General features: G+C 43.4%; 1 protein-coding gene across 6 annotated transcripts in view; it reads left to right on the top strand.

Annotated features, from left to right (window-relative positions):
* The window catches only part of BICC1 (BicC family RNA binding protein 1), a 360705-nt gene that overhangs the window by 172002 nt on the left and 160716 nt on the right, over positions 1-27987 (top strand). For all 6 annotated transcript variants that reach the window (XM_085883538.1, XM_085883536.1, XM_085883537.1 and 3 more), the window contains one exon: positions 21174-21332. In XM_085883538.1, coding sequence (XP_085739664.1) covers positions 21174-21332 — 159 coding nt within the window. The remainder of the gene's footprint in view (positions 1-21173; positions 21333-27987) is intronic.

Here is a 27987-nt window from a genome sequence, read left to right as displayed (position 1 = left end):
CCGGTGGTTGTAAGATCGACTTGGGCCGGGGGGTCATGCAGTTGGGTGGTGAGGAGTTGCCGTTAGGAGGCGTGAGCACGGATGAGAGGGTGGAGCTGGAGGCTCCTGACTCCGTGGTCATTCCCCCGGGTGCCGAGGCGGTGGTCCCGGCCCGGTGGAGAGCACCCCCAACGTGGCAGGGCCCCTGTGGCCTAGCGGAACTATCGGCAGGGCCGTCAACCCCGGGCTTAGTCGTGGGCCGCACCCTGGTAAGTACCGACGGGCCAGTAGTGCCCGTACGGGTGATAAATGTTTGCACGGAACCACGCACTATCAGGAAGGGCACGAAGGTGGCAGATTGCATCCCAGTAAAAGAGGTCGCAGAGCTGAGGGACGATAACGTCGAGCCGGACCGGCCCCAGAAGGAGTCTCCAGACTCGATTAGGAATTGGCCCGGTCCCATTTGTGAGATGGTAAATCGGAGTAGTGTAGATTTGGAGGAGGCCCAGCGGGAGGCCTTATACAAGCTGGTCGACCGACACATCGGGATCTTCTCCTTGTCACCCGAGGATATTGGACGTACGGGCCTGGTGCAACATCAGATCCACACCAATGGGGCCCGGCCTGTCCGTCAGCCTGCTCGAAGGCTCCCATGGAGCAAAAGAGAGGAGGCTGATGAACAGGTTGAAAAGATGCTCAATGCAGGTGTCATCGAGCCCTCGGGAAGTCCTTGGATGTCACCAGTTGTGCTGGTTAAAAAGAAGGATGGGACCACGCGTTTCTGTGTGGACTATCGCCAGCTGAACAACGTGACACTCAAAGACTCCTATCCCCTGCCTAGAATTGACGATACCCTCGACGCCGTTGCAGGCTCTAAATGGTTCTCAACTTTGGACCTCAAGAGTGGGTATTGGCAGGTGGAGATGGATAAGACGGGGAAGGAGAAAACGGCATTTTCCACAGGGAAGGGACTGTATCAGTTCACTGTGATGCCGTTCGGTTTGTGTAACGCCCCGCCACCTTTGAGAGACTGATGGAGCGTGTACTCGGCGGCATGCCGTGGCAGTCATGCCTGGTGTATCTGGATGACGTCCTGGTACACGCTAAAACATTCACCCAGGAGATAGCCAATTTGGACCAGGTGTTTGGGCACCTCAGGCAGGCAGGGCTGAAATTGAGCCCAGAGAAATGCACTTTGTTCGCGACAGAGGTGGCCTATCTCGGACACGTGATAGGCCGCGAGGGGGTGAAGACCGACCCCGGAAAAATTACAGCGGTAGAGGAGTGGCCCGTACCTACAACTGTCAAACAGGTGCGGGGCTTTTTGGGACTTTGCTCCTACTACCGGCGTTTCGTGGCAAACTTTGCGGAGATAGCCAGGCCCCTTCACCGGTTGACGGAGAAGGGGTTGAGATTTAATTGGACGGAGGAGTGCCAGGAGGCCTTCCTCAAATTAAAGGGGTGTTTGACATCCGCACCTGTTTTAGCGTACCCCACCGATGACGGGATGTATACCCTGGACACGGATGCAAGCCAGGAAGGATTGGGAGCAGTCTTGTCTCAGACACAGGGGGCGTGGAAAGAGTGATCGCGTATTACAGTCGGGCCATGAGTAAGCCCGAACGAAATTATTGCGTAACTCGTAAGGAACTATTGGCTATGCTGTCTGCCGTGAGCCATTTCCACCCGTACTTGTACGGGAGGAAATTTTTGGTTCGAACTGACCATTCCTCCTTGCAATGGCTCTTACGGTTCAAGGAACCGGAGGGCCAAATTGCAAGGTGGTTGGAAAAATTGCAGCAGTACGATTTCAGTGTGGTCCATAGAGCCGGTAAGGCTCATGGGAATGCCGATGCGCTCTCTCGACGCCCCTGTCTGAGGGAAAACTGCAAATATTGTACGAGACATGAGGAGAGGGACCAATTGGCAGACGCCTCCCCGAAACTCCCAGTCCGTGCGGCCCGGATGGTAGGCCCAACTTTGCCACTAACCGCAGGAGAGGAATTTGGTGGATTGGCATGGAGCACGGCCCAGCGGGAAGACCCCGTGCTAGGGCCAGTGTACAAATGGGTCCAGGAAAACAGGAGGCCCACTGGGGAGGAAATCGCCCCATTCGGGGCGCGAACAAAGGCATACTGGGCTCAGTGGAGGACCCTAGAAATGAGGACAACATCTTGTATCGCAAGTGGGTGGAGATTCCTTCTGAACAAACTTCTTGGCTGGTGATAGTCCCTGATGGGTTTAAGACCCAAATTTTGAAACAGGTGCACGGTACCCGCGCCGGCGGCCATTTGGGCAGGACCAAAACAAAATCTCGGGCCCGCCGGCGGTTCTATTGGGTTAACATGGGGCGCGATGTACAGGACTGGTGTCGAGCATGCGACGCCTGTACTGCAAAAAAGGGACCGCCACAGAGGATGAGGGCCCCACTCCAACTACATCAGGTTGGGGCTCCCCTGGAGCGAGTGGCCATGGACATTTTGGGACCACTGCCCCCCACTCGCCAGGGTAATAAGTACGTCCTCGTAATTATGGACTATTTCACCAAATGGCCAGAAGCCTTTGCCCTTCCCAGCCAGGAAGCAGGGGTTGTGGCCAAGGCCTTCGTAGAAGGATTTACATGCCGGTATGGGATTCCGCAGGAGCTGCACACGGACCAGGGACGAAATTTTGAGAGTGAATTACTAAAAGAGGTGTGCAGGCTCCTGGAAATTCGAAAAACACGGACAACGCCCCTGAGACCACAGTCTGATGGCATGGTGGAGAGGTTCAACAGGACCCTGGTCCAACAGTTGGCCCTCTTCACCGCCACTAACCAGGAGGACTGGGACGAACACCTTCCGTACCTCCTGATGGCCTATCGCGCGTCCCAGCACGGGTCTACCGCATGTAGTCCGGCGCTGTTGATGTATGGACGGGAGCTGAGAAGCCCCGTCGATTTATTGTGCGGTCCGACGCCTGAGCGGCTTGATAGGCCCCCGGGGAGGGCTATGCCCGTCGGTTGGAGGGGGGCTTGGAGAAGGTCCACGCCTTCGCACGACACCAGCTCCAACAGGCGGGCATAATAATGAAGCGCAGGTACGACCACCGGAGCCAGGTGAGCAAATACCCACCGGGGGCAAAGATTTGGTTCTTTAACCCCGGCGAAGGAAGGGCAGATGCCCGAAGCTCACCTCACCTTGGCAGGGCCCGGGGTTGTCCTGGCGCAAGTCAGTGACGTGGTCCTAAAAATTAAAATGGGACCACGAGCCCTCCCTCGGATCGTCCACGCGGACCGCCTGAGGCCTTACAAGGGCGACCTTACGCCCTCATGGATATGTCTTGCCGGAGGAGTCGGTGCTGGAACAGCCGCTCCCGCAGAGGCGCAGGGCTCTCAGAGTCTTGCGACGAGTTCACGAGCCCAGTAGGAAGGGAGGAAATTCCCCCCCTGGGAAATTGATTAATGGGATTATTTGGAGACAGTGACTGACAGTGAGTGTGTAGAGGGGACGTAGTTTAGCTACGTAGTGTTAAAAGGAACGTGCTACAGTTTAAGGGACGACGTGGGAGCACGAGTTAGTTAGGGGAGGTAGTTAGAAGGATGGCAGAGTTCAGTGGTGTGTGTGTTGAAGAGTTGGTGAGTTGTGAGGTGAGTACTTGTTGAGTGAGTGAGGCCAGCGGGTCTGTGTGAGTGGAGTGAATGGGGAATGCATGGTGCGATGAGTGATTGGGGGGAGGAGTGACTCCCGCCCAAGGGACCCCGGGGTCAGAGTAAAGTGAGTTAGCTGGGTTAGTCAAATTGAAAAATGGAGGTCGTTTTGCTGTTGGTGGGAAAGTAGGCTCGAGACCCATTTGGAGGGGTGCAGGAGCCCTGTTGACGGGCTTGGGAGCGTGGCTGCGAAAGGTGAGTATCGCTGAGTGGGTACCCCGGGCACCAGGCTAGTCGGCCGTGGTAGGCCATGGGCCCATGGGGGGCCGGGATAGAGTAGTGGGCACGGGTGCGCCTGCTTGGTGCGGGGGCCCGGGGCGCCATTAGCCGCGTGGGCAGTGTTGTGGGCACGGGTGACCCTCGGAAAGGGGCCCGGGAGGCCGGCCTGCCACGTGTGCGTTTCAGGGGAGGTGCCATGGGGGGCACTCCCCGGTGTTAGGGAGCTGGTAGGCTCGGAGGCAGTGTAGTGCCCGGGGGTGCCATAGCGGGAGATTCGGCAGAGGGTCGTGCCTGCCAAAGGGAGCCACGTGTCCCAGCCGGGAGACCGTGTGAGGGCACGGAGAGAAAATTGGGGGGCGAGGCCCGAAATTGTGAGGACACCAACACAGGCGACGGGAATCTGGGTTGTTAGAACCAATAGTTTAAGCGAGAGGCGCTTGTTGAAAGCCCCGGGGTAGTTTAACTGTTAAATGGATAGGGTAGATTAGGAGATGTACCCCTCCGCACCATCCATCCCCTCACTCTCGTTGTGGGCCGCTGGACCCACTTTGGGTTAGATCGCCGAACTCTGGGGAGGCCATTCTGAGGCTTCGTTGGGCCTCGACACAGGACGTTAGCTCTCCCTTGTTCCCCTCCGGGAAGGGAACGTAGGGGTTGGGAGTAGGCTAGGTGACAGAATAGGTTAGCCGAACAAGGACGATAAAGGGGGTTAGGGGACGATTTATAGTGGGGAAGTAAAAATAAAAAAAAACAAAAAAATTAAGGGGGCTAAATTGGTTTTTCACAAATTAAGGGAGTGGGTATGTACAGTGACAGGCAAAGGCGATAGGTTGGGAGGGAGACAGGTAGGTAGGTCCGAGCCCGCCTTCCAAGTGGCCAGCACCACCGCACTCCCTCCACCAACCTCCACTGAACGGCAAAGGCTGGCCAGCTTCATCTGCTGGCTGTGTTACTTCAAGGCCTGGGCCGGCCAAGTTCATCGGCAGCTGTGTGCTGCAAGGCCTGTGCCGGCCAGTTCATCTGCTGGCTGTTTTTCTTCGAGGCCTGTGCCGGCCAGTTCATCTGCTGGCTGTTTTTCTTCGAGGCCTGTGCCGGCCAGTTCGTCTGCGGGCTGTGTTTGCCTGCAGCGGCCTTCTTCTGCGGGCTGTGTTTGCCTGCTGCCTTTGCCATGCCATGCCCACTGCCCACGTTCACCAGCCCCGTTCAATTTTTGCTTTGCACCCCCCCTGTTCATTTCCATGTGCGCCAGGATCGTAAAAGCAACAGTTTGCAAGCTGCGAGAACTGCCCTGTTGGCAGCTACAACACGGGCCTGCAGTGGCGGCCCGTGCACCGTGTTTGCGTTCACTGCATTCAGTTCAAACCGTTCATGCATCCATTCGTTGTGCTCATTGCGTGTGCCACTTGAGCTGGCACGGAGACTGCGTTGTGCAGCCCAAGCACCGTTGTGGTTCACTGCGTTCAGTTCAAAAGGGAAGGCCTTGGACTGCGTGTGAGCAGCCAGCCACGTTCCCTGTCACCTGCATTGTTTTGAGCCAGAGACTGCATGTGGGCAGCCTGGCTCCCTGCTAACTGCTTTCTTTTGCAGAGTTCAATGATCCTGGGCCATGGTTTAGTGTAAAATTTGTAAGTTAAGGTTAAGATGTACTGTACATATGAGTGCGCCCCCGGCATGTCTGTCTAGCGCCGGCAATTTTATTTAAGTCGTCCGTGTGAGTGAGTTTGTTTAGATAGTTACGCAGCCCTCAGGTTATTTATTTTGGGGACACGAATACCATGAATGTCGCACTCAGGGATCCGTAGGTAAAATGTACTAGGGGAAAACTACACATGATGGCACACGAAAATTTGACGACTCGGGACGAGTCTGTAAAAAGGGAAGGGGGTAGTGTTGTGGTTACCAGATTCGCAAACCACCATTCAGGTCCCTTAGGTGAGGTATCTCGGTAAGTGCATGTGTAGTTAGGCCCAAACCCGTTGTCTAGTGGGAATACATGTCATTTATGCGAGCTGCGACTCTTCAGGATAGCCGTTTTTCTTTTACTATCTTTATTTTGGACCAACCGCCATGATCACAACCACAACATCAACCACCGACCACAACCACCGCTTCACCACAACCGCCACGACCTTCACGCACACCTCACAACCGTAGCATCGCCACCGTTCTTGCCCCGCTGTGGGTACCGGTGTTGGACTCATGCAGAACGCGCGTCGAACAGCGTGTACAAAATCACGGATTTTCTGCTTCAAAAACGGATCAAAAACGACACACGCCCACTTTTTGCCGTCCAATCGGTGAGCGAGGGGCGATTTTGCCCCGCCTCCAGAACGATCGATATATGCAAATTTGTGGATCAAAAAGCCTTCACGCCCACTTTTTCTCGGGCCAATGGGGAGCGAGGTGAAAGGTCAAAGGGAGGGGGTCAAAGGCGAAGTTACGGGGGGATAAAAGGACCGTGTTCGTCAGTCAGAGTCGGTCGGAGAGTCAAGAAGAGGAGAGTCGGAAGCAGAGGGTCAAGACTTCGCGGGCGGTGGAGCTGCTCGTCGTGTGCGTTGGAGTCGGAACGGAGGGGACGGAGCTGTGGAAAGGCGGCGACACCAGACGAGGGGTGCTCGCGTCGTGCAGGAAGCTGCACCCGAGGGAGGCCGACAGCGCGACCTGGCCGAGGTGGAGACGCTCGTCGCACATAATAAAGATCCTCTATACCCCGAGCATCAGCAACCCCCTCCTGTTTCCCCCCGCGCTGAGATAGTGCGACCAAGGGGGCCCCGTTCCCACCCCCGACCAGACACCGTCCACGAGGCCCGCGGGTTGCGGGGCCATCGCCGCTCCGCGTCTCATCACCAGACGGGTAGGCCCGACCCGGTCTCGGCCTCAGGCCTGCCCCATTCTTGGGGGATTTCTTTTCCTTGGTTTTGGGTATGTGTTGTCGGCGCCGTCTGTGAAGTAGAATTGTATAAGTGTTGCCGTGTGCTCGGTAGTCGGTATTAGCTCTGCACTGTGTTTTCACTTTTATGTTTGCTTTTTGTGTAAATGGAATTGTGTTTTCTTTTTTTTTTGTGTGCATTTGGTGGAATTGTATTTGTGTGCTTTCCGTTCGTCGCGAATAAATGTGCTTTATTGTTGAACTGTTCTCCCGCTTCGCTTCGTCTTTTCCTCCATTGAATCCCCATCTTGCTTCACGTAAAGGGTTGGTAGTGGGCTGAATACGCCCGATAATTAATCGAACCGTCGAGGTCGACGATAACACCGCTCGGTTATTCTGATAGTACGGAACGGGTCGCTTAAGTGGCCCGTGTCCGAAGTCGACCTGCGGCGAGGTGCGATCGCCCGGTCTACCCTCCGCGTGGGTACTTAGGTAGTTCGAATTTGGCGAGCAACCCTATCCCACGCGGGGGCTGATTGGCTCGATCGCGGTGAGACCGAAAGGTCCACCCGTGACTGGTTCCCGGCGTTAGTCCGAGAGGGTCACGACTGGATTGTCCGTCCGGTGGGCGACGTGCCGCGATTCGAGTTACGTGGCCGTCGCACGCCGGCGGGCGCGAAGACCGCAACAATATTCTAGTTTTGTATTTTTAATCAATTTTCTGAAATTTGTATAATTTGTGTTTCACAAGGAAGTTGTGGGTTACGATGTGTAAATAAAGGTGTGTAAATAAAATACACACACCACTTATTGGTCTCGATAAGGGAAGGGGGAAGGGATTGTGGATTTAACGTTCCATCTTTATTTACTTTTCGCATTGACATCAACAAACAAAATGGGAACAGGAGCAACACAGGCATGATGGGCCTGATGGCCTTCTCATGCGCCAAAGTTTCCTGTGAATCTTTGTGTAACATTAAGAACAGGAAGAAATTGGTAGGGGAAGACAGAGTTTGGGGGAGGGTGCATGGAGTTGGAGGAGGGAGACTGGAATGTGGGGGAGGGGGGAGGGGTTGACTTGGGGTTGTGAGGGGTGTTGAATGGTTAGGATATGAGGAGGCGCTACATGATGCACATTCATGTGGCGAATGTGTGTCTCCCCTCCCATCTCCTTCCTCCCCAAGACCACCTGCAAAGATAAAAACACCCCTATACATGAATTTCTGTCATGCTGAAGTCCAGATGTAATTGGCCCAGAACTGGCGGAGGAGTCCTACAACAAACAAACAAACAAACAAACCCAAACACCGGTCTGTGAATTATAGGAAGGACGAGCAAATACCACCCGCCACTTTGCTGACTGTAATACTAATAGAGGGAGAGAGGGAGAGAGGGGAAACGAAAGGAGGGAGGGAGATTGAGGAGGGGTGGGGAAGGGAAGACAGCGTGATGTGAGAGGAAGGGAAGGCAGACGTGCAGTGGAGTGTTAATTACGATTCATACCCATCTCATCAAAATGACTCTGTATCGAATAAAAGTGAAGATGGAAACAAAATAATGTCTGAAATCCATTTTCTTCTGGCAATACTATAAATTCCACCTGGAGACAAACACTGTCCGGAAACAAACTCCGGTGACAAATACTGCCTGGACAGAAACATTGCCTTGGATGCGTCTGGAGACAAATACCACCCAGAGATAAATCATTGTCCGCACACGTCCGAAGACAGAGGGAGGGGAGAGATGGGAGGAAGAGAAGGAGAGGGAGAGGGAGAGTGGGAGGGTGAGCGTGAGGGAGCGGTTTTTTGAAGAGTTAGCAGAGAGAAAATGTTATGCTTTATGAAACACACACACACACACACACACACACACACACACACACACACACACACACACACACACACACACACACACACACACACACACACACACACACACACACACACACACACACACACACAATTGGTCGATATCGGCAATTTTTTGGGAATCGGCATATTGGAGTCAGAGTGATTATAGACTGCACTATGTACTGTGTACAACTCAGAAACCTTGAGTAGCTTTCAACGAAAAACAACTTTACATTTATATTGACATTTCATGGAGATGTGTACAAACATAAATCTTTATAAACAGCTGCATGTGATGGGTGGAAATTTTTTTGGCTTGGTAATGAAATAAACTTGTTAATATGGAAAACGGCTCATAAATCGGGAGTTTTCAAATATATTTTGCTTTGAAACTCAAAAGAGAAACCACGTAACTTTTGTAAGGCACACCCAGTAACCAAGTGCTTTAGAAACAGTCACGAGAACAAACAAAAACCCTGTAAACCTTCCATAAGATACGGGATGAAACTTTGCGACCACGGTGCCTGCAACAGGCATGGCATGCCCAGACACCCACGGAGAGTCCCTACAGATCCAAATCTACTCCAATGTACTACGTCGGTGTGTGCTTTATACATACCTGCCGACTGTACATCCAGATTGGGACACGAACTGTATCGCTATCGAGTGTGGGGAACTCCAGAAGTGGCTTAAGTAGCCAGCAAGCCCTCCAATGGAATGCCTGGCTTGGCAAGCAATTACTAATTGCCATCGTTAAATTGCCCATGCACCCGGAAACGCCCAAGCAATGTCCTAATTGGACAAATGAACACTTTTTTTTCATCATAGTGTCGGAATTGCTGCTAAGTTTGATTCTGGTGCTGAAATTTTGTAATTCGGCTTGGTTTAAGATATTCTCCAGGTTATGGCATGTGCGGAAATGAATTAAAGCTACAAACACTGGCTTCTCTGGGCGTTTATAAGCATTGCAATGTACTCTGCAATTTGTAGCTATGATGAACAGGCATTCGATAATACGAGTGAGGAAAGTGAAAAAAAAAAAACCTTATCATTCAGAAATAGTTGCGGCCTGTTCCAAGTCGAGGGAGGCATGGTTGAGCAGGCCAAAAAATGATGGATTCAGACCCCAGTGAGATTACTTAGGAAATGCCTTAAGTCCCGAGAGAGCAAGGTGGCTGATGATGCACCTGATAAAGGATATAATTAAATAAAGCCGTTAATTATCTTCAAAAGGGTGTTTTAATTAACCCAAACACCCAATTTTCATTCATGCACTTCCTTGGAGTTCCCTTAGTATGCCTGCAAAGTTTGAGGCAATGAGGTTTCATGGTTTTGGATTTATTGAGATAACACACACACACACACACACACACACACACACACACACACACACACACACACACACACACACACACACACACACACACACACACACACACACACACACACACACACACACCTTATTGATATATATATAAGGGAAGGGGGAAGGGATTGTGGATTTAACGTTCCATCTTTATTTACTTTTCACATTGACATCAACAAACAAAATGGGAACAGGAGCAACGCAGGCATGATGGGCCTGATGGCCTTCTCATGCGCCAAAGTTTCCTGTGAATCTTTGTGTAACATTAAGAACAGGAAGAAATTGGTAGGGGAAGACAGAGTTTGGGGGAGGGTGCATGGAGTTGGAGGAGGGAGACTGGAATGTGGGGGAGGGGGGAGGGGTTGACTTGGGGTTGTGAGGGGTGTTGAATGGTTAGGATATGAGGAGGCGCTACATGATGCACATTCATGTGGCGAATGTGTGTCTCCCCTCCCATCTCCTTCCTCCCCAAGACCACCTGCAAAGATAAAAACACCCCTATACATGAATTTCTGTCATGCTGAAGTCCAGATGTAATTGGCCCAGAACTGGCGGAGGAGTCCTACAACAAACAAACAAACAAACAAACCCAAACACCGGTCTGTGAATTATAGGAAGGACGAGCAAATACCACCCGCCACTTTGCTGACTGTAATACTAATAGAGGGAGAGAGGGAGAGAGGGGAAACGAAAGGAGGGAGGGAGATTGAGGAGGGGTGGGGGAAGGGAAGACAGCGTGATGTGAGAGGAAGGGAAGGCAGACGTGCAGTGGAGTGTTAATTACGATTCATACCCATCTCATCAAAATGACTCTGTATCGAATAAAAGTGAAGATGGAAACAAAATAATGTCTGAAATCCATTTTCTTCTGGCAATACTATAAATTCCACCTGGAGACAAACACTGTCCGGAAACAAACTCCGGTGACAAATACTGCCTGGACAGAAACATTGCCTTGGATGCGTCTGGAGACAAATACCACCCAGAGATAAATCATTGTCCGCACACGTCCGAAGACAGAGGGAGGGGAGAGATGGGAGGAAGAGAAGGAGAGGGAGAGGGAGAGTGGGAGGGTGAGCGTGAGGGAGCGGTTTTTTGAAGAGTTAGCAGAGAGAAAATGTTATGCTTTATGAAACACACACACACACACACACACACACACACACACACACACACACACACACACACACACACACACACACACACACACACACACACACACACACACACACACACACACACACACACACACACACACACACACAATTGGTCGATATCGGCAATTTTTTGGGAATCGGCATATTGGAGTCAGAGTGATTATAGACTGCACTATGTACTGTGTACAACTCAGAAACCTTGAGTAGCTTTCAACGAAAAACAACTTTACATTTATATTGACATTTCATGGAGATGTGTACAAACATAAATCTTTATAAACAGCTGCATGTGATGGGTGGAAATTTTTTTGGCTTGGTAATGAAATAAACTTGTTAATATGGAAAACGGCTCATAAATCGGGAGTTTTCAAATATATTTTGCTTTGAAACTCAAAAAGAGAAACCACGTAACTTTTGTAAGGCACACCCAGTAACCAAGTGCTTTAGAAACAGTCACGAGAACAAACAAAAACCCTGTAAACCTTCCATAAGATACGGGATGAAACTTTGCGACCACGGTGCCTGCAACAGGCATGGCATGCCCAGACACCCACGGAGAGTCCCTACAGATCCAAATCTACTCCAATGTACTACGTCGGTGTGTGCTTTATACATACCTGCCGACTGTACATCCAGATTGGGACACGAACTGTATCGCTATCGAGTGTGGGGAACTCCAGAAGTGGCTTAAGTAGCCAGCAAGCCCTCCAATGGAATGCCTGGCTTGGCAAGCAATTACTAATTGCCATCGTTAAATTGCCCATGCACCCGGAAACGCCCAAGCAATGTCCTAATTGGACAAATGAACACTTTTTTTTCATCATAGTGTCGGAATTGCTGCTAAGTTTGATTCTGGTGCTGAAATTTTGTAATTCGGCTTGGTTTAAGATATTCTCCAGGTTATGGCATGTGCGGAAATGAATTAAAGCTACAAACACTGGCTTCTCTGGGCGTTTATAAGCATTGCAATGTACTCTGCAATTTGTAGCTATGATGAACAGGCATTCGATAATACGAGTGAGGAAAGTGAAAAAAAAAAAACCTTATCATTCAGAAATAGTTGCGGCCTGTTCCAAGTCGAGGGAGGCATGGTTGAGCAGGCCAAAAAATGATGGATTCAGACCCCAGTGAGATTACTTAGGAAATGCCTTAAGTCCCGAGAGAGCAAGGTGGCTGATGATGCACCTGATAAAGGATATAATTAAATAAAGCCGTTAATTATCTTCAAAAGGGTGTTTTAATTAACCCAAACACCCAATTTTCATTCATGCACTTCCTTGGAGTTCCCTTAGTATGCCTGCAAAGTTTGAGGCAATGAGGTTTCATGGTTTTGGATTTATTGAGATAACACACACACACACACACACACACACACACACACACACACACACACACACACACACACACACACACACACACACACACACATACACACACACACACACACACACACACCTTATTGATATATATAAGGGAAGGGGGAAGGGATTGTGGATTTAACGTTCCATCTTTATTTACTTTTCACATTGACATCAACAAACAAAATGGGAACAGGAGCAACGCAGGCATGATGGGCCTGATGGCCTTCTCATGCGCCAAAGTTTCCTGTGAATCTTTGTGTAACATTAAGAACAGGAAGAAATTGGTAGGGGAAGACAGAGTTTGGGGTGAGGGTGCATGGAGTTGGAGGAGGGAGACTGGAATGTGGGGGAGGGGGGGAGGGGTTGACTTGGGGTTGTGAGGGGTGTTGAATGGTTAGGATATGGGGCAGTTGAGGACTTGAAGAAGAAACGAGGAAGGGATGAAAGAGTTGGGATGCGGGAGGGGGCAGAGCGGGGATGAAGGTGAGATTGATGGGCTTGAAGCTTTTGAGAGAGTAAGGGGGGAGTTGAGGACTTTGTTGGGAGGGGGTTTGAGGACTTGAAGAAGGGGCAGGGGAGCTCAGAGCTTGGGTGTGGTGGAAAGGGGGATAGGGAGAGGACAGAATTGTGAGGGGGTTGAGGACATGGGATTGTGTGTGGGGGGGGGCAGGGGGAGGGGGGATGGGTTGGGTTGGGACCTGGTCGAATTTTACATTATGCAGAATTTCCATGGGTCCCAGATAATCCCATTGGGTCTTTTGGATCTTCAGGGTGTTTTGAGTATTTTTGATATTTTGGGTCTTTGGGGTCTTTCGAGTTGTCTGTCTTTTTGGTCTTTGGGGTATTTTGGATCTTTTGGGTCTTTGTGGTCTTTTTGGTCTTTCAGTTATTTTGGGGGTTGTTTTGGTCCTCTGGGTCCTCGGGGTCTTTGATTCATCACAATCCCACAACAAAAGTAAAATGTCAAAAGATGTTGTGATGGTTTGCCATAAGAGGAATGTGATGTCGTATTGTGGCATTGTAATGTCGTGTCATGCCTTCGTACTTTGTTTGTTTTTTTTTTTTTTTTGGAGATTTCACCCTCTATTAGGCTCCGTCGATATCGATATACCGGTGGAGTAGGACCGGTATATTGGTATTATTAAAATAAAATATAATAAAAATTACATTCTTTTTTTACGTAAGTTCAAAAAATACGCAATGGTTCATTAGGTATTAAAATATGACATACACATCATTGACACAAGGTAATGTTTCAAAGTATTCCCACACGGGGCTTGTTTTTTCCCCCATGATGAGAATTGTTATTTTACTTCCAAGTTCAACTTGTATTAAAAATGATTTTGTTTGAAAGCGAGATCAGTATTGGTAATCTGCACAGGTTGGAATTCATCGCTATCGCCGTCCCGGTATAACTATCGTGGAACGCTGTACCCGTATCACTTTCATACATCACTGAATCGGCACAGGATTTCTGAAGCACATCCGATTCACAAAAATAACTAATTACTTTAAAACCAGCCACGAGGGCAAAGAAAAACGCGATTGCTTGCACGAAGCTGATGAGCTCGATGCTGAGGGTTAAAAGTTAAAACCCACTATACTCAAGTCCTGGTACGTCTTGACGTCATACGTTCCACTGTTCCAGGTGGAGCAGAGTCCATCAGAGATTTCTTTTAAATCATGCAGTCCATGTACATGTATGATATTTTAGGATTGTTTACACCTTTCTTCGATTTGTTCATTATTGGTATCACAGCTTGCTATATCCATTGATTTTTTTTAATCCCGATTTATTTATTTATTTATTTTTGTCTGTATACCGGTATAATGGATTTATTTAAAATTCCACCCGACGAGCAGGTAGCAGCTGCTGTTGTTTATCTCACATGATGATGACAATCGCTGCACCAATGATCAGTTTTATTGGGGAGTTTTGCAGGAAATTTAATAAAAGAAAATAATTTATTTAATTCCATGATGATTTGCACACGCTGAGGGATCCATTGTATATTATAGCCAACAGAAAATGAGTTGATGGGGGTAATTAATTTGGGTAATTTTACTGAGGGAACTGAGTTAGTTGGGTAGCTGCAGTTAAAGAAGGGTTGAAAGATGGATTTATAGATGGAAGGATTAAAGAGGGTTTAAAAGATGAATTGTTTGACTAAAAGACTAAAGTTGGAGTGTCGAGGCTCAGGGGACCGGGGACATTACCCAGGGAATGAAACATGCTAAACTCAATGCCATTTCCCTCCCCCGTCCCTTTAAACAATGGGCAGGAACTGGAAGTTTATTCTCCATGCAGATTGTAGACGTATCTTATTCTGCCAATGGGAACTAGTTCATAGTTCATACCAGTTAGCTACCACTTCCATACCGGTATGACTATCACGGATCACCAACTCTGCACAAGATTTCTAAGGCACACCCGATTCATATAAATAACCAATTGGCAATCGCTTTAAAATCAGCCACGAGGGCAAAGAAAAACGTGATTGCTTGTACGGTGCTCGAGTACTGAGAGTTAAAAGTTAAAACCTACTGTACCTACTTCGTGGTACGTCTTGACGTCATATGTTCGTTCTACTTTTCCAGGTATAGCAGAATGCAAAGCTTTTAAAATCATTTACGATATTTGAAGATTGTAAATACCCTTGTTCAATTTGTTGGTGATATATCAATTATATTTTTTGATACCGGTTTTTTTTTTCCGGTATACAGTTGTATTCAAAATTCCAATATCGATACAAAAAACTTATACCGGTATAACCAGTATATCGATATTTCACCGGACACAAGGGGACAGTGTGCAGGGTCACATGAATTTTCCCCAGTACACATCAAGAACAATCTTGGACAGTACTGTTTCTGTCATCATGGCTTCATCAGTGCTCAGTATAAAATTTATGAAGAAGTACCTGGCTTAAGCCAAAGGACAAAGTTAATCCATTGGTGACTGACAAAACAAAAACCTTCACTGGCAGAGATAAAAAGAAGAAAAAGAGAAATATAAATTAGTAACAAAACAAATAAAGACAAGTCTGAAGACGAAAATGGTTCACGAGCGGTATTTGACGATGTAGATTGTTTCAGAAGTCAAGGATGAGACAATGTGATAATTTTTGACCAAGTTATAATTAATTATCGTGGCCTTCAATCAACAGCTGCAAAATGTCGAAAACCTGGTTTCGTTCAACAACTTTCAAAATTTGACCTTTGCATAACCTTTAAAGGTCACAAAACAATGTTGTGGACATTGAAATATGGAAACAGGAAACGTTTTATAGCTTATTGGAGTTAGTTCGTCGAAGAAGGCCGAAAACCCGATTTGATTCCCACAACTTTGAAAATTTGACCTTTGTGGCCTTGAAAGTTCAAAGGTCAAGGATTATGACCTTTAGTGCAAAACTTCCTCTGGAACATTCCAGGAACAATATAACATCATATAGGCTATATGGCATTTCGCACTCCTCGGATTATCCATACTTTGATGAAATCAGCGTAAAAACAAACTTGAAGGGGGCACCACGGGCAAGGTGTTTGAGATAGAGCAAAATTGTTTCAAGACTTTAGATGGGGAATGACCTCAAGATTATGCATTAAAAATATTGTCATCCTTGCTCTCAGAATTTGGGTGGTTGTATGATTTTTATGTCAAAATTCACAATTTTCTAAGTTTTTGACCTTGTGACCTTGACCTTGGGATGAAAATGAAAAATCGGCCAACAAGTTTTAGATACTTCATTTTGCTACTCAAATACTGAAGAATCCATTCCATTCAGTCAATTCCCGAGGAGAAGATAGATTTTTAATCTGACTACCCCCTAAAATGGCTATTTTTTGGGTGTGGCTCTGCCCACATTGGGCCTAGCATGCCATCATCCAGGAAAACACAACTGGACATTGATATCGAGCACGTAACCAAGTTTCATCAAGTATAGTCACTCTGTGGTCACTCTGGTGGTCACTCTGGCTGGTGCTCGTGAACCAACAGAAATAGAAACCACATAAGCATTTCATTGAACTCAGAGTACCCTCCCTACAGGCGATGTTGTTCCTAGCATGCAACACGTTATTCCGACACATAACTTTATTTGGGCAGTCTATAGGCAACTGACAGCTGCCTCGATCGCTCCACAAAAAAAAACATAATCCAGGTTATGTGCATGAAGCAAAGACATACGTACTACTTATAAATGACATCACCTCACTGCATTGGAAAACAGGACAGGAATACTGTACTGTAAATGGTAGAGACTATTAATACCCTCTCCCACTTGGAGCAGAGTTATATTACATAAAAACACATTTACATAGATAATTTGTGTCCCCCTCCCTCGCCCCAAGCCCACCGGTGAAGATAAAAATGCCACTATACACTAATTGGGGTCATTCTGATCCTATGTAGCAAGTCTGGATGTAATTGGAGCAGGATTGGAGGAGGAGTAGCATGACAAACACACAAACACATGTCTGTGAATTATAGTGAGGAATGTAAAGTCTGTACTCTCCAATACTTGAAAATCAAGCAAAAATGACATAAAATGTCAGCCCGCATTGTTTTAGTAATTTTGCTGTATGGAGTGAAAGGGCTGGCCCATATTTATGTAAAACTAAAATGACTGCCAGTCGGTCATCTTTGATCAGATCGCAAAGTAAAGTGAGGGGCACGGGTTTGCCATCATATACTGTGCTTGTGCCACATTTGAAGAAAATCGGACCATGCATGTCTGAAAAATGGTTGGATACCCATTTAAGTAAGAAAATGCCCCCCAGTCAGCCACCTTAGATGTGATCTCGAAACTAAATGAGGTGCTAATGTAAGCCATCGTTCCTTATCTGTGTGCGAAGTTTGAACAACATTGGTAAATGCATATCTGAGAAATGGTTGAAGAAGTGTTCAACATCGGGTTTTTTATAACTAAAATGTCCACCAGTCGACCATCTTGGATCTGATGTATTCCATCATATGGTGTCTGAGCCTCATGTTGGCTTAGTGGTTAGGGTGGCTGGCTTTGGATCATGGGGCCCTGAATTCGAGCCCCGTTTGCCACTGAATTAACACCAGGTGGGGTTGACTCAGCCTGTTATCCTTCCAAGTTCGGCAAAATGACTATCATAGTACTGATATAGGGGCACAGCATCAGCGGCATAGTCGCGCCCCAACAAAATGATAGCTACCCAAATGATAGCTACCCGGCAGTGGTCCATGCATGTCTGACATATGAATATGATATGATAGGATGTCTCCCTGAGAGAATCTGGTGAGCTGGATCAGCATCAAGGAAATGAGTGACATGTCCATACAGCTGCAGCTGATTCTCACAGATATAGGTTGCAAATGTCATCTGAGTCTCACTCAGCAACTGCTCATTGGACACAAAGTCTGAGCAGCGATAGCAAAGGATTCTCCAAAGAGACCTGGTACTGAAGGAGTTAAGTCTCTGTCTCAAATTCTTAGTCACAGTCCAGGTCTCACATCCAAAGAGCAACAATGGAAGGATCAATAACTTTTTCAAGTTTTCCTCCTGCAGAGGTACCGACAGTGCCTCACCTCATGATCCAGTGAATCCATGACTCCCCAGGCCTGACACAGACATCTATCGACCTCTGGTTCACAACATGCGAAGACATTACTGCCAAGGTAAGTGAATCTCTCTGACCTCAACATCCTCACCACAAACAGGTACAGACATGATAGCAGCATCCAAAATGTAATTGAAAGCCTGCATCTTAGTTTGGATGCAGGAAACCCATAATCCCAGCGGCTCTGACAAATCATTCAGCGACTTGAGGCCCCTCATCAGGATATCCAGCATCTCTGCAAAGATGACTGCATCAACTGTGAAATCAAGGTCAGAGATCCTGATGTTCCCGAACAATACACCAAAGATTGATCTCTCCAACATTCTCCCCAGAATCCAGTCCATGCAAGCACTGAAAAGTGTGGGAGGCAGTACACAACCCTGACAAACTCCAGGAACAACTGGAAATAAGACAGAGATGAAACCACCAAACCTTGCAGCACTCTCTGTACCAGAGTACAGTTCAGACATCAGATTGATCAGTTTTAGTGGCACCCCACGAAGACTTAGAATCTTCCAGGCGACATCCCAATTCACTGAATCAAATGCTTTACATAGATCAACATAGGCTGCAAGCAGCCCCTGCCAAAACTCTCATCTGCATTTGGTAAGGACCTGAAGGGAGAGGACAGGGTCAATCATTCGCCTGGTTGGTGTAAAGCCTGACTGCTCTGGACGCTGGTGCTCAAGTAGATGGTGGCGAACCCTATCAAGAATTATCCAAGCAAAGACCTTTCCTGGCACTGAGAGCAGTGTCACCCCTCGGTAGTTGTTGCAGTCTTGGCGATCACCCTTCCCTTTCCAGAGAGGGACAACAAGGCCCCTCTTCCAGTCAGTTGGGATGATGCCTGTGTTCCAGGCAGAGCACCAAACTGCATGTAACGACACGAGTGTAGCATTTCCACCAGCCTTGAGAAATTCAGAATGCATGCCACAGATCTCAAGGAGCTTTATCCCACTTCACCCAGTTCACCGCAGCCTGTGTTTCCAGAAACAGTGAGAGTCTATGTATTGAAATCTCCCAAGACTAGAAGAGCATCTCGCCTGGTGCACTGATTAACCACTGACTCGACCGTGGCATAGAATGCATCCTTCACAGTGAGATCACTCGCCTCAGTCGGACCATATGCAGAGACTCGGGAAATGACACCCAAGGAGTGATGAATGCTCAGTGTCATAATATACTCATTGACCGGTGTTATATCAATAATCATGCGGTCAGCTTATTTGACCCAGCCACAGCAAATCCTTTGGTATGGTAACCATCAGAGTGACCAGACCAGTAGTTGGTTTAACCACACACCACGATCTCACCACTATCTGGTCTCCAAACTTCAGATAGTGCTGGAATCCCCATGTTCAAATGCTGGATCTCAGATCATAGCAGACAGGTGATCATCCTCCCTGAGAGATAAGACATTCCAGGCACCCACCTGAAGGGACCAGCTCAGGTCAATCCGAGGAGACCGTCGTCTTGTGGACGATACCTCAGCACCACCCCGACATACACCACTGCTAAATCTGATCCAGGAAGGTTACCCTGTTCTTTTCCTCCTTTTATCAAATATGGGGGACCCCAAAGGTTATGCCCCAATCCCCTCATCCGGCGAGCTGCCCTGTAAAGGGCAGCTGCACAGGCGTTACTCCCACGGAGTGGGTTTTCAGTTTTCTTTGTGTAATGAAGTGTTTTACAGTGGCTGAAAATCCTGCCACCAACCTTGAAAAAGGTAACCCCATTGCAGGAGGATATCCGCAAACATAGTTGTGCATTAGATGTTGATGGCCGTTGGCTCACAAAGAGCTCCTCCACCCTTTTACAGGTTTCTTTTTAATCCTGCTTGGTGTCCACTTTGATACACCCTCCTTACCAGGAAACCTGGTGAGGGACACTGTTTAGTCGCCGATATCTAGACCATTAAACAGGTTCATACAGGTCTACATGGTATCTGTAGTAAGTCACAGTTCTGATCTGGCTTGACCTGATAGACTGCTGCTTCCAGTCCATGCCAATCTGCTTCGAGTGAAATCCTCGACTTGCCAGCATTGAGGCAGCTTTCTGAGAATCACCAGAGAGATGGTGACTTTCATAAGTGTATGGTCAGATGAATCAATTGAAGCAGAATAAGAGCAGGAGGCATTTGTGGGAATGTAAGTGATCTCCGAGTCCAAAAGGGAGGATTTTCCATTTGGAGAAATCCGGGTTGGAAAGTTCACAAATTGGTCAGTCCCACAGAGTCACAGAAGTCCTTTGCTGAAGTGCTCTGGCTGGTGAGAGTGGTCCCAACACTCAGCCAAGTTGCGTGGGGATAATTGAAATTGCCACATGTGAGGAGGAGAGAGTAAGGATGAGTGGTTAAAAGTTTGTCCATAATGTGTGCGAGAGAGATGTAGATGGAGTTGTCACTGTTAGGAGGACGGTATAACATACAGATGAACAAGAGGTGGGGGTGGAGGGGAAGTCACAGCCAGAAGTACTCCTGGGGGTTTGGAGGTGTAAGGTGAGTGCAAGGGCAGTGAGAAATTGAGTTGTTGATGTATATAGCATCTCCGCCGCTGGGGTGTGGTTCAGGCCTATCAAATCGGAGGAGATAGTAACTGGGGAGAGACACTAAGAAGTTGGGGGCATCCTTTGGGAAGAAGGATTCTGTTAAACAGTTGATGTCTGGTTTATCAACAGTGGCCTGCATTGAGGGATCTGTCAGGTTACAGCGGAGACCTTAGATGTTTGAGGTGCACAATTAGAGAGAGTGAGGAGGAGGCATTGAAACCACTGGTGAGGTGTTGGTACTACTGCTGAGGCTTTTGGAGGATTGGGGGGGGGGGGGTTGGAACAAATTTGAGTGTGTGGGGTGCATGGGGAGTTTGCGCATTGATTTCATTTTAAATTTAGTTACTCGAAAGATCCATCTGGACAAGTTTCTCTCTGAGTTGGCCAAGTACTCGGGTGTACGGGAACTCATTATGAGCATCCTTAAGTACAGAAGTTATCAATGATCAGGATAAAAATTATACTTTTATGTCGTAATACAATTACATTTTGAACATGGTCACATTGCCTCTGCTGTTACATTGGATGGCTCTTTCTTATACCTCCAGAGCTCTCGGGTCACAATCAAGATCGATGTTCCACACGTCGAGCACTCGTACGTGATTGGCCGCGGAGGCTTCAACATCCGGCAAGTGATGGAGCATACAGGATGTCATATCCACTTCCCTGACTCAAATCGAAGCAATGCTGTTGAGAAGAGCAACCAGGTATATTCGATGCTAAAAAATTCTGTCCATGTCAGTAGGGTGAATATACTGATTCTGGCTCACTTTTCCCCATGCAAATGAATGGGGGATTTTCAGCCATTCATTTTTTCTTCCCCAAGAAAGTAAACCCTTTTTATCCCAAGGTAGATTTATTTGTCTCCCCTTTTAACCAATGCATATTGCTTAGCTTACTCATTGAACCTAGAAAGATTTGTTCATTCTCAAATTCCTTCAATAGTTTAATTTTCTTTGCACAATAATCCCCATCTAAAATATTTAAAAACAAAACATTTGAATCTTTATATTTTTTAAGATACCCCTTTTGTGTCATTATGAAATGATAAACTTCTCTTAATGCTCTTGTTTGACCACCTCCTGAGCCACATCATTTTGAGATTATTGTAAATTATTTTTTCATTGTTCAATTGATAACCATCAAAGTTTTCAATCCATTCAAGTACATTTATTTTTTTCTTTACATCCTCTAACTGACTAGTTTTTAAATTGATTCGCTTGTTTGTTTTATTTACCTTTGTTTTAGTTATTTTTTCAATAAGACTTATTTGATATTTTTCACGTTCATTATGTTTTCCATTTTTATACCAAGACTGAGATTTTCTCCACTCTTGAGTTTGATTAATACTTGGTTTGACCATTTATATATTGTGAAAAAACGTGGCGGTAGCCCTAAAAAAACCCTAACCCATCTTCCCATCGTTAAAAGACAATCTATTTTATACACTCAAACATACAATATCCATATGGAACACAATCTATTCCATTATCTAAAATAAATCTCTTATCATCAAAGGCTCCTAATGCCTTTTTATTTATTTCTTCACTTTTTCTGTTATGTTTATAACTTCTTATTGTATTCATTTTCTTATATTCTTCTTTCTTATTCATCAAGCAATTGTAATAATTTCTAAAAGTTATTGATTTCTTTATTACATATTTCTTTATTCCCTTTAACCTCTTATCAATCTGATCACCATACTTATAAGCATATGCGTTTGCTCTCAATCCAATAAACTCACTCAATACTTTTCCACCCAACTTATCCTTAAACTTACCAATAACCTTTTCATTCTTTTTGGAAAATTATTCACTCTTCTTACTAAAATTACTTGTATCATATACTCCAATATTTTTCTTCATATCTTTATAAACATGATCAGTTTTTATATCGAGGATAAAACTATCAGTGTCCATATACAACAATGAAACATTTTCACCATACTCTTTCTTTAAGCCATGATACAAATAATCAGACATCAATATCTTTGATAAATCAAGAACTGCTGTTCCAATATAAATTGGTTTATCCATTACAATACTTTCTTTTTCCATATGAATAGCAGAAAAGTTCTCTGAAAAAAACCTCTTCTCTCTTAAAACTTGGTTTATTTATCAATCTCGAAGCTTCTTTCGAAGACGTTGCAAATCTAATGTTTTGCCTGTTTCTAACATTCTCAATTGTCTTTCCAAAGACAGCATTATTCATCAATTTATAGAATTCCCCTTCAAATTTTACTTTTGTATTTGTTCTCATATCTGAATTGAATTTAATATACTTTTTCATCCAAGGACTTTGTTTAAATTTAAAACTATATGAATTTTAGCTACTCTCAATCCTTCTCTCAAAAACTGTTTTAAGCTTCTCTGATGCAAAACATAACCCTCTTTATCATAGAATGTTGTTAATAACTTTTCTGTTGATTTGCCTTTAATATTAAAACTTTTATGACAATCACTTAACCATTCTTTCTTTGGGGTTTCTTTCTCACATGCAAAAGGAAGGTCTTTCTGCTTATTATGAATATCACTCGGGTACCTCAAATCAACTTAAAAATAATCACCTTCTTCTTCCTCATTCAATTCCTCTCGAGAAGAAATAACAATATTAATCAAAGCCTTTTCATAATCCTTTTCTTCCACCCACTCTAATTTACCATAAGGCAGAGATGGAGACATTGCCCATCCATACAAATTATTAGCATCAAAATACATCAAATAATTACTTTCTTTTTCACTCTCATAATTTGGAAGATATTTATTATTTGCTTTAGCATATCTTTTTGAACATACTTGTGATATTCCACCTCTCTTAGACTTCTCAATCATCAAAAGCATATCTACATCACTGATTAAATCTATATCTTGTTTTGTCATTTTCAACATTTCACTCAAAGCTAAACCAGGAGCTGTGAAATAGTGGGCAGGATCTAATCCATAACAATTTTTATTATGACAGAGTGATCTAAAAGCTTCAAACACATCAGCTAACAATAAAACATCTGTTTTTAGATACAAATCATGATATTCTCCAAGGTTCTTTATCTTAAATATTTTTCAAATTTCTTGTGCGTGTTTATATTCCTTATCACTTATCTCTTCTTCATAAAGGTTATTATAGAAACTTTCTTTTGAAAGAAGTTGTGTTTCTTTAAATCTCAAAAATGAATCCATATAATCACAAGGATAAATTCCCTTACTGGTAAGAATTTTCTCTTTAATTTGAATTTCATTCCTTGTTTGAATTTCCTCTCTCGTTAGAATTCCCTCTTTAATCAGAATTTCATCTTTAATCAGAATTTCCTCTTTCGTTAGAATTTCATTCATTGTTTGAATTTTCTTTATCATTCGAATTTCATCTTCAGTTAGAATTTCTTCATTAATTTCCTCATTAATTAGAATTTCCTCTTTACTTTGAATTCTCTCTTTAATCTGAATTTCCTCTTGAGTTAGAATTTCCTCTTTTGGAAAGAATGAATTAAGATTTGGAAAAGACCCCGTGGAGCTTAGATTTGATGCTCGGTAGGCTAGTGGTGTTCCCATAAACTTGTAAGAATCTAGAAACCAAATACGAGTTAAAGGTTTTGTGAATTTCATTTTTGTAAATGAAATATACTTTTGACTTGTGTTTGTTACGGCAGAAATATTCCCTGGTGTTTTTGAAAGTTCATTTATAAATAGATGTGTATCATAGTTGGCGCTGTTGTGAAGAAAGACTGGAATAAAAGAACGAAATTTATAATTAAGATTACAACAGGAATCAGCGGGACCTCTATATTTACCAGTAAGATGACAATGATCCCTCACTTTAGACTCCTCAATTTCCTCCTCACAAATATGACAGATATTGTTCTTTCGAAGTTCTAATTTTTCTTCTTCGGTATAGTTCATCGGTTCATTTATTTCTTTCATTAATTTAGTTAGTCTTATACAATCCTTTTCTAATCGTTTTACAAACTCTTGTGAAGCTTTTTTTCCACTACAATGTTCAAGTTTATTATACGTTTCTCCAACAGATGATTTGATATAATAACAGAAACCACAAGGAATATGTTTTTGATATTTATTTGTATATGATTCTTTTGGATGAGGAGAACCAGTATTTATATTTTTTAGGATACATTCAAAATCAGTGTATATCACAAATGGGTGCATGATAGATTTATTTTCATCTTCAAAAGAAATCTTTTCACCAGGTTTAGGCATTGTAATTACAGCTGATTTATGATTACCACAATATTTTGAATGTTGTTCTAATCGTTCTTTTGTATGAAATGAATTAAGACATCGCTAACAAGGATATATTTTGTTTGCTGTTCTGAATACCTGAGAAGAGATTAATCTTGATAAATTATTGATGTATGTATAATGTGAATTCTTTCCAACACTAAAATATTAAAGATCAATGTGTGTTTCTTCATTTTGAGAGTTGTTTGAAATTTTAAATATTTTAACTTTGTTTGTATCTGTTAATCCATATACATTAATAGAAAGATTATTCTTTTTCTCAAATTTAGGAATATCTGTTAATGGCATTGGGAATTTAAAATCTTTAATGTCCAAGGTATTCTCATATTTCATATATTGTTTTACTCTTTCTGAATTACATTTTGGTGTATGTAAGTGAGCAAGAACAGACCAGAGAAAACATTTATTATCATTGTTCTTAATATTAACAACTGCCTTCTTTAGGTTTATTTCTTTTGATAATTCAATACAAGGAGAAGCTTTAAGAGGGTTTGATTTTAGAATGTGTATATCTAAAAAGATGATTTTTTAAAAAATATGAAATCCACTTCCTACCACTGTATTATCAACATCCTCCTCTTGTCTTGATAATTCTTCATAAACCCCACTATTCAAAAAAATCTTGAAATGATGTTATAAAATGAAGATCTGTTCTCATATAAGGAGTTTGTTCTTCATCTTGTCTTTTCATATTCATTTTCACTCCCATATAAAACTTTAAAGTTTTCATTTCTTGTAATGTCTTTCTAATAACTTTTTCAACATCAGGTTTCACTATTTCAATTGATTCAGCTATTGTTGATGGACCGGGTTCTCCAAATTGAAAAATCCTTATATTTGTATGCCCTTTAAATGCCCCATCAGTGTTTTCAATATAATACTCTCCCTTTACTTTAAACTCATTTTTCTTGTGTTTTTGTGATTGAAGATGTCTATTATAACTACTCTTCAAAACATCCTTTGAGCAGATATCACAATGTTTTCTTTCCAACTCAAGAGGAGATATTTGATGAAATAGATTAAATGTATGTTTGTTGGTTTGAAGATGTTTTTTTATATTTATATTCGTGATGACAAACATCGCAGTACGTTGTATTCACCATATTTATAGAATAAAACTTTGCTGAAACTAAAATTTTCTTGATGAAAATTTTGTTTAATTTTTCGGTGAATCTGTGCTTAAAACCATTTTATCCTCCAACTTTTTTCACTTCATAAATACAATGTTTCAAGACACAAAAGACAAGTTTCAATCTATCTCTTCATTTGTAAAAGACACTGAGAAATATGTCAAGGATGTAAAATTGAACAAAGATAAATATAACAACTATTGGATAAAAACAATTATGTTTGATAAGATGAGTTCTTCAATTTCCTTCAGTGGAAGGGCTTTTATATTACCTGGTAGAACATCAATTAAAGTATCTCTAACAAAAGTTTCTCCTCTCCTTCTGATAATATATTCAAAACTACAAAAAGCAATGAAACAAGAAAAAGTATCAAAAAACAAAAACCTTATGGATGAAGCTTTAGAAAGAAAAGATAAGACCATCTGTAATATGCAAGGAGAAATTTGTATTTTTTTTCAACAACCCTAAAGATGTAAATTCTGATGAAATAAAGGATGTTAATATATCAGGTGAAATGACATTTCGTTCAATAGTAGTTAAGGATCATTTCAAAACTACCTTAAATCTAAAAAATGTTGTCGTTGAATCTGGTAATGAAAAAAAGTATATAGATATCAATGGTAATATTATTAAATATGAGTCAACATGCAACTGAAAGTATAGATGAATTTCAGTTTAAGTAAAATTTTACTTTATAAATATGCTAGACTTCCCTGATTCTCCATATGACAAATTTGAGAATTGTCCTGCGTGTGAAAGACGAGGATTAAACACAGAGTCAAAAGCCTATAAACAATGTATATTCTGTGATTATCTTCTAATTAATGATCATAAAAAATTTAAAAAGGAAAATAATTCCTTTCGATTTATACCAAAAATGAATTACTTTGCAAGATTGATTAGAGAAATGAATGTAAAGTATGAGGGTGATAACACACCTTTCCTTACAAGAGAAGAAACTGAACGTATTAGAAAAATGTTCAAAGGATTGTTGTTATATATTATTCATGGATGTGATTTTCAGGGAAATATCAGCACAAGATATTGCATAAATAAAATAATGGATTATCTTGAAATTAAACCTGAACTTAGGATAAAATATGGAGTTTCTAAAAAGCCAATAATAAATTATATAACCTGTTTTCCAAATATATAAATGAATGATTTTTTACCCATTTAGGAAAATAAGATAAAATTTAACAATCATAAAAATCTTCCAAATTCATTAAGATGTCTCATAGTTGGTTAAAGCGGATGTGGAAAAACCTGCTTACTTTTGAAGATGCTCCTGACTCCCAACTTTTTAGATTATGATAATGTAATAATTTTCACAAAGTTGAGTTTTCAACAAGAGTATCAACTACTCTCACAAGGTTTTAATGCTGGTCTTCAAAAAGAAGATATAATCGGTTTATTTAAACTTCAAAAAAACCTAAATGATTATAACATTGAAGATATAATTCAACTATTTTGTGATACACAGAGATGTAAAAAGAAATCAAAGCCGATAACTTGTATTCTTAATGATAATACGGATGATATACCGTCTCCCCAAGATTTGGATAAATCAAAAAAGAACCTCGTTGTCTTTGATGATTGTGTTAATGAGAGAAACCAAACGGTAATGGTTTGCTCATGCACAAGAGGGAGACATTCTTCTTGTTGTTGTATTTATCTTATTCAATCATACTTTCAACTTCCTCGTCGTTCCATCAGAAACAATGCTAATACTTTTATTTTATTCAAGTTAAATTCAAGAGATAGAAATAATTTTTGGAGAGATAATTGTTCTACATTATGTAGTAAAAAGGAATTTGGGGATTACATGAAGCACACGACTGAAAAATATAAATATATTGTTGTGAAACAAGATGAGATATTAAAGGATATATTTTTTGTTTTATAAACAATTACATCTATAAATGACTACTATTATAAATCTTGTGGGTAAATCTGCTTCTGGAAAAAAAAACTTTCATCAA

This window comes from Eptatretus burgeri, chromosome 5 (assembly GCF_056783735.1).
Source record: "Eptatretus burgeri isolate ZD-2024b chromosome 5, Ebu_testis_v1, whole genome shotgun sequence".
NCBI lineage: Eukaryota > Metazoa > Chordata > Myxini > Myxiniformes > Myxinidae > Eptatretus > Eptatretus burgeri.
Note: the sequence above shows the minus strand (reverse complement) of the source record. Positions and strands in the feature narration are given on the sequence as shown.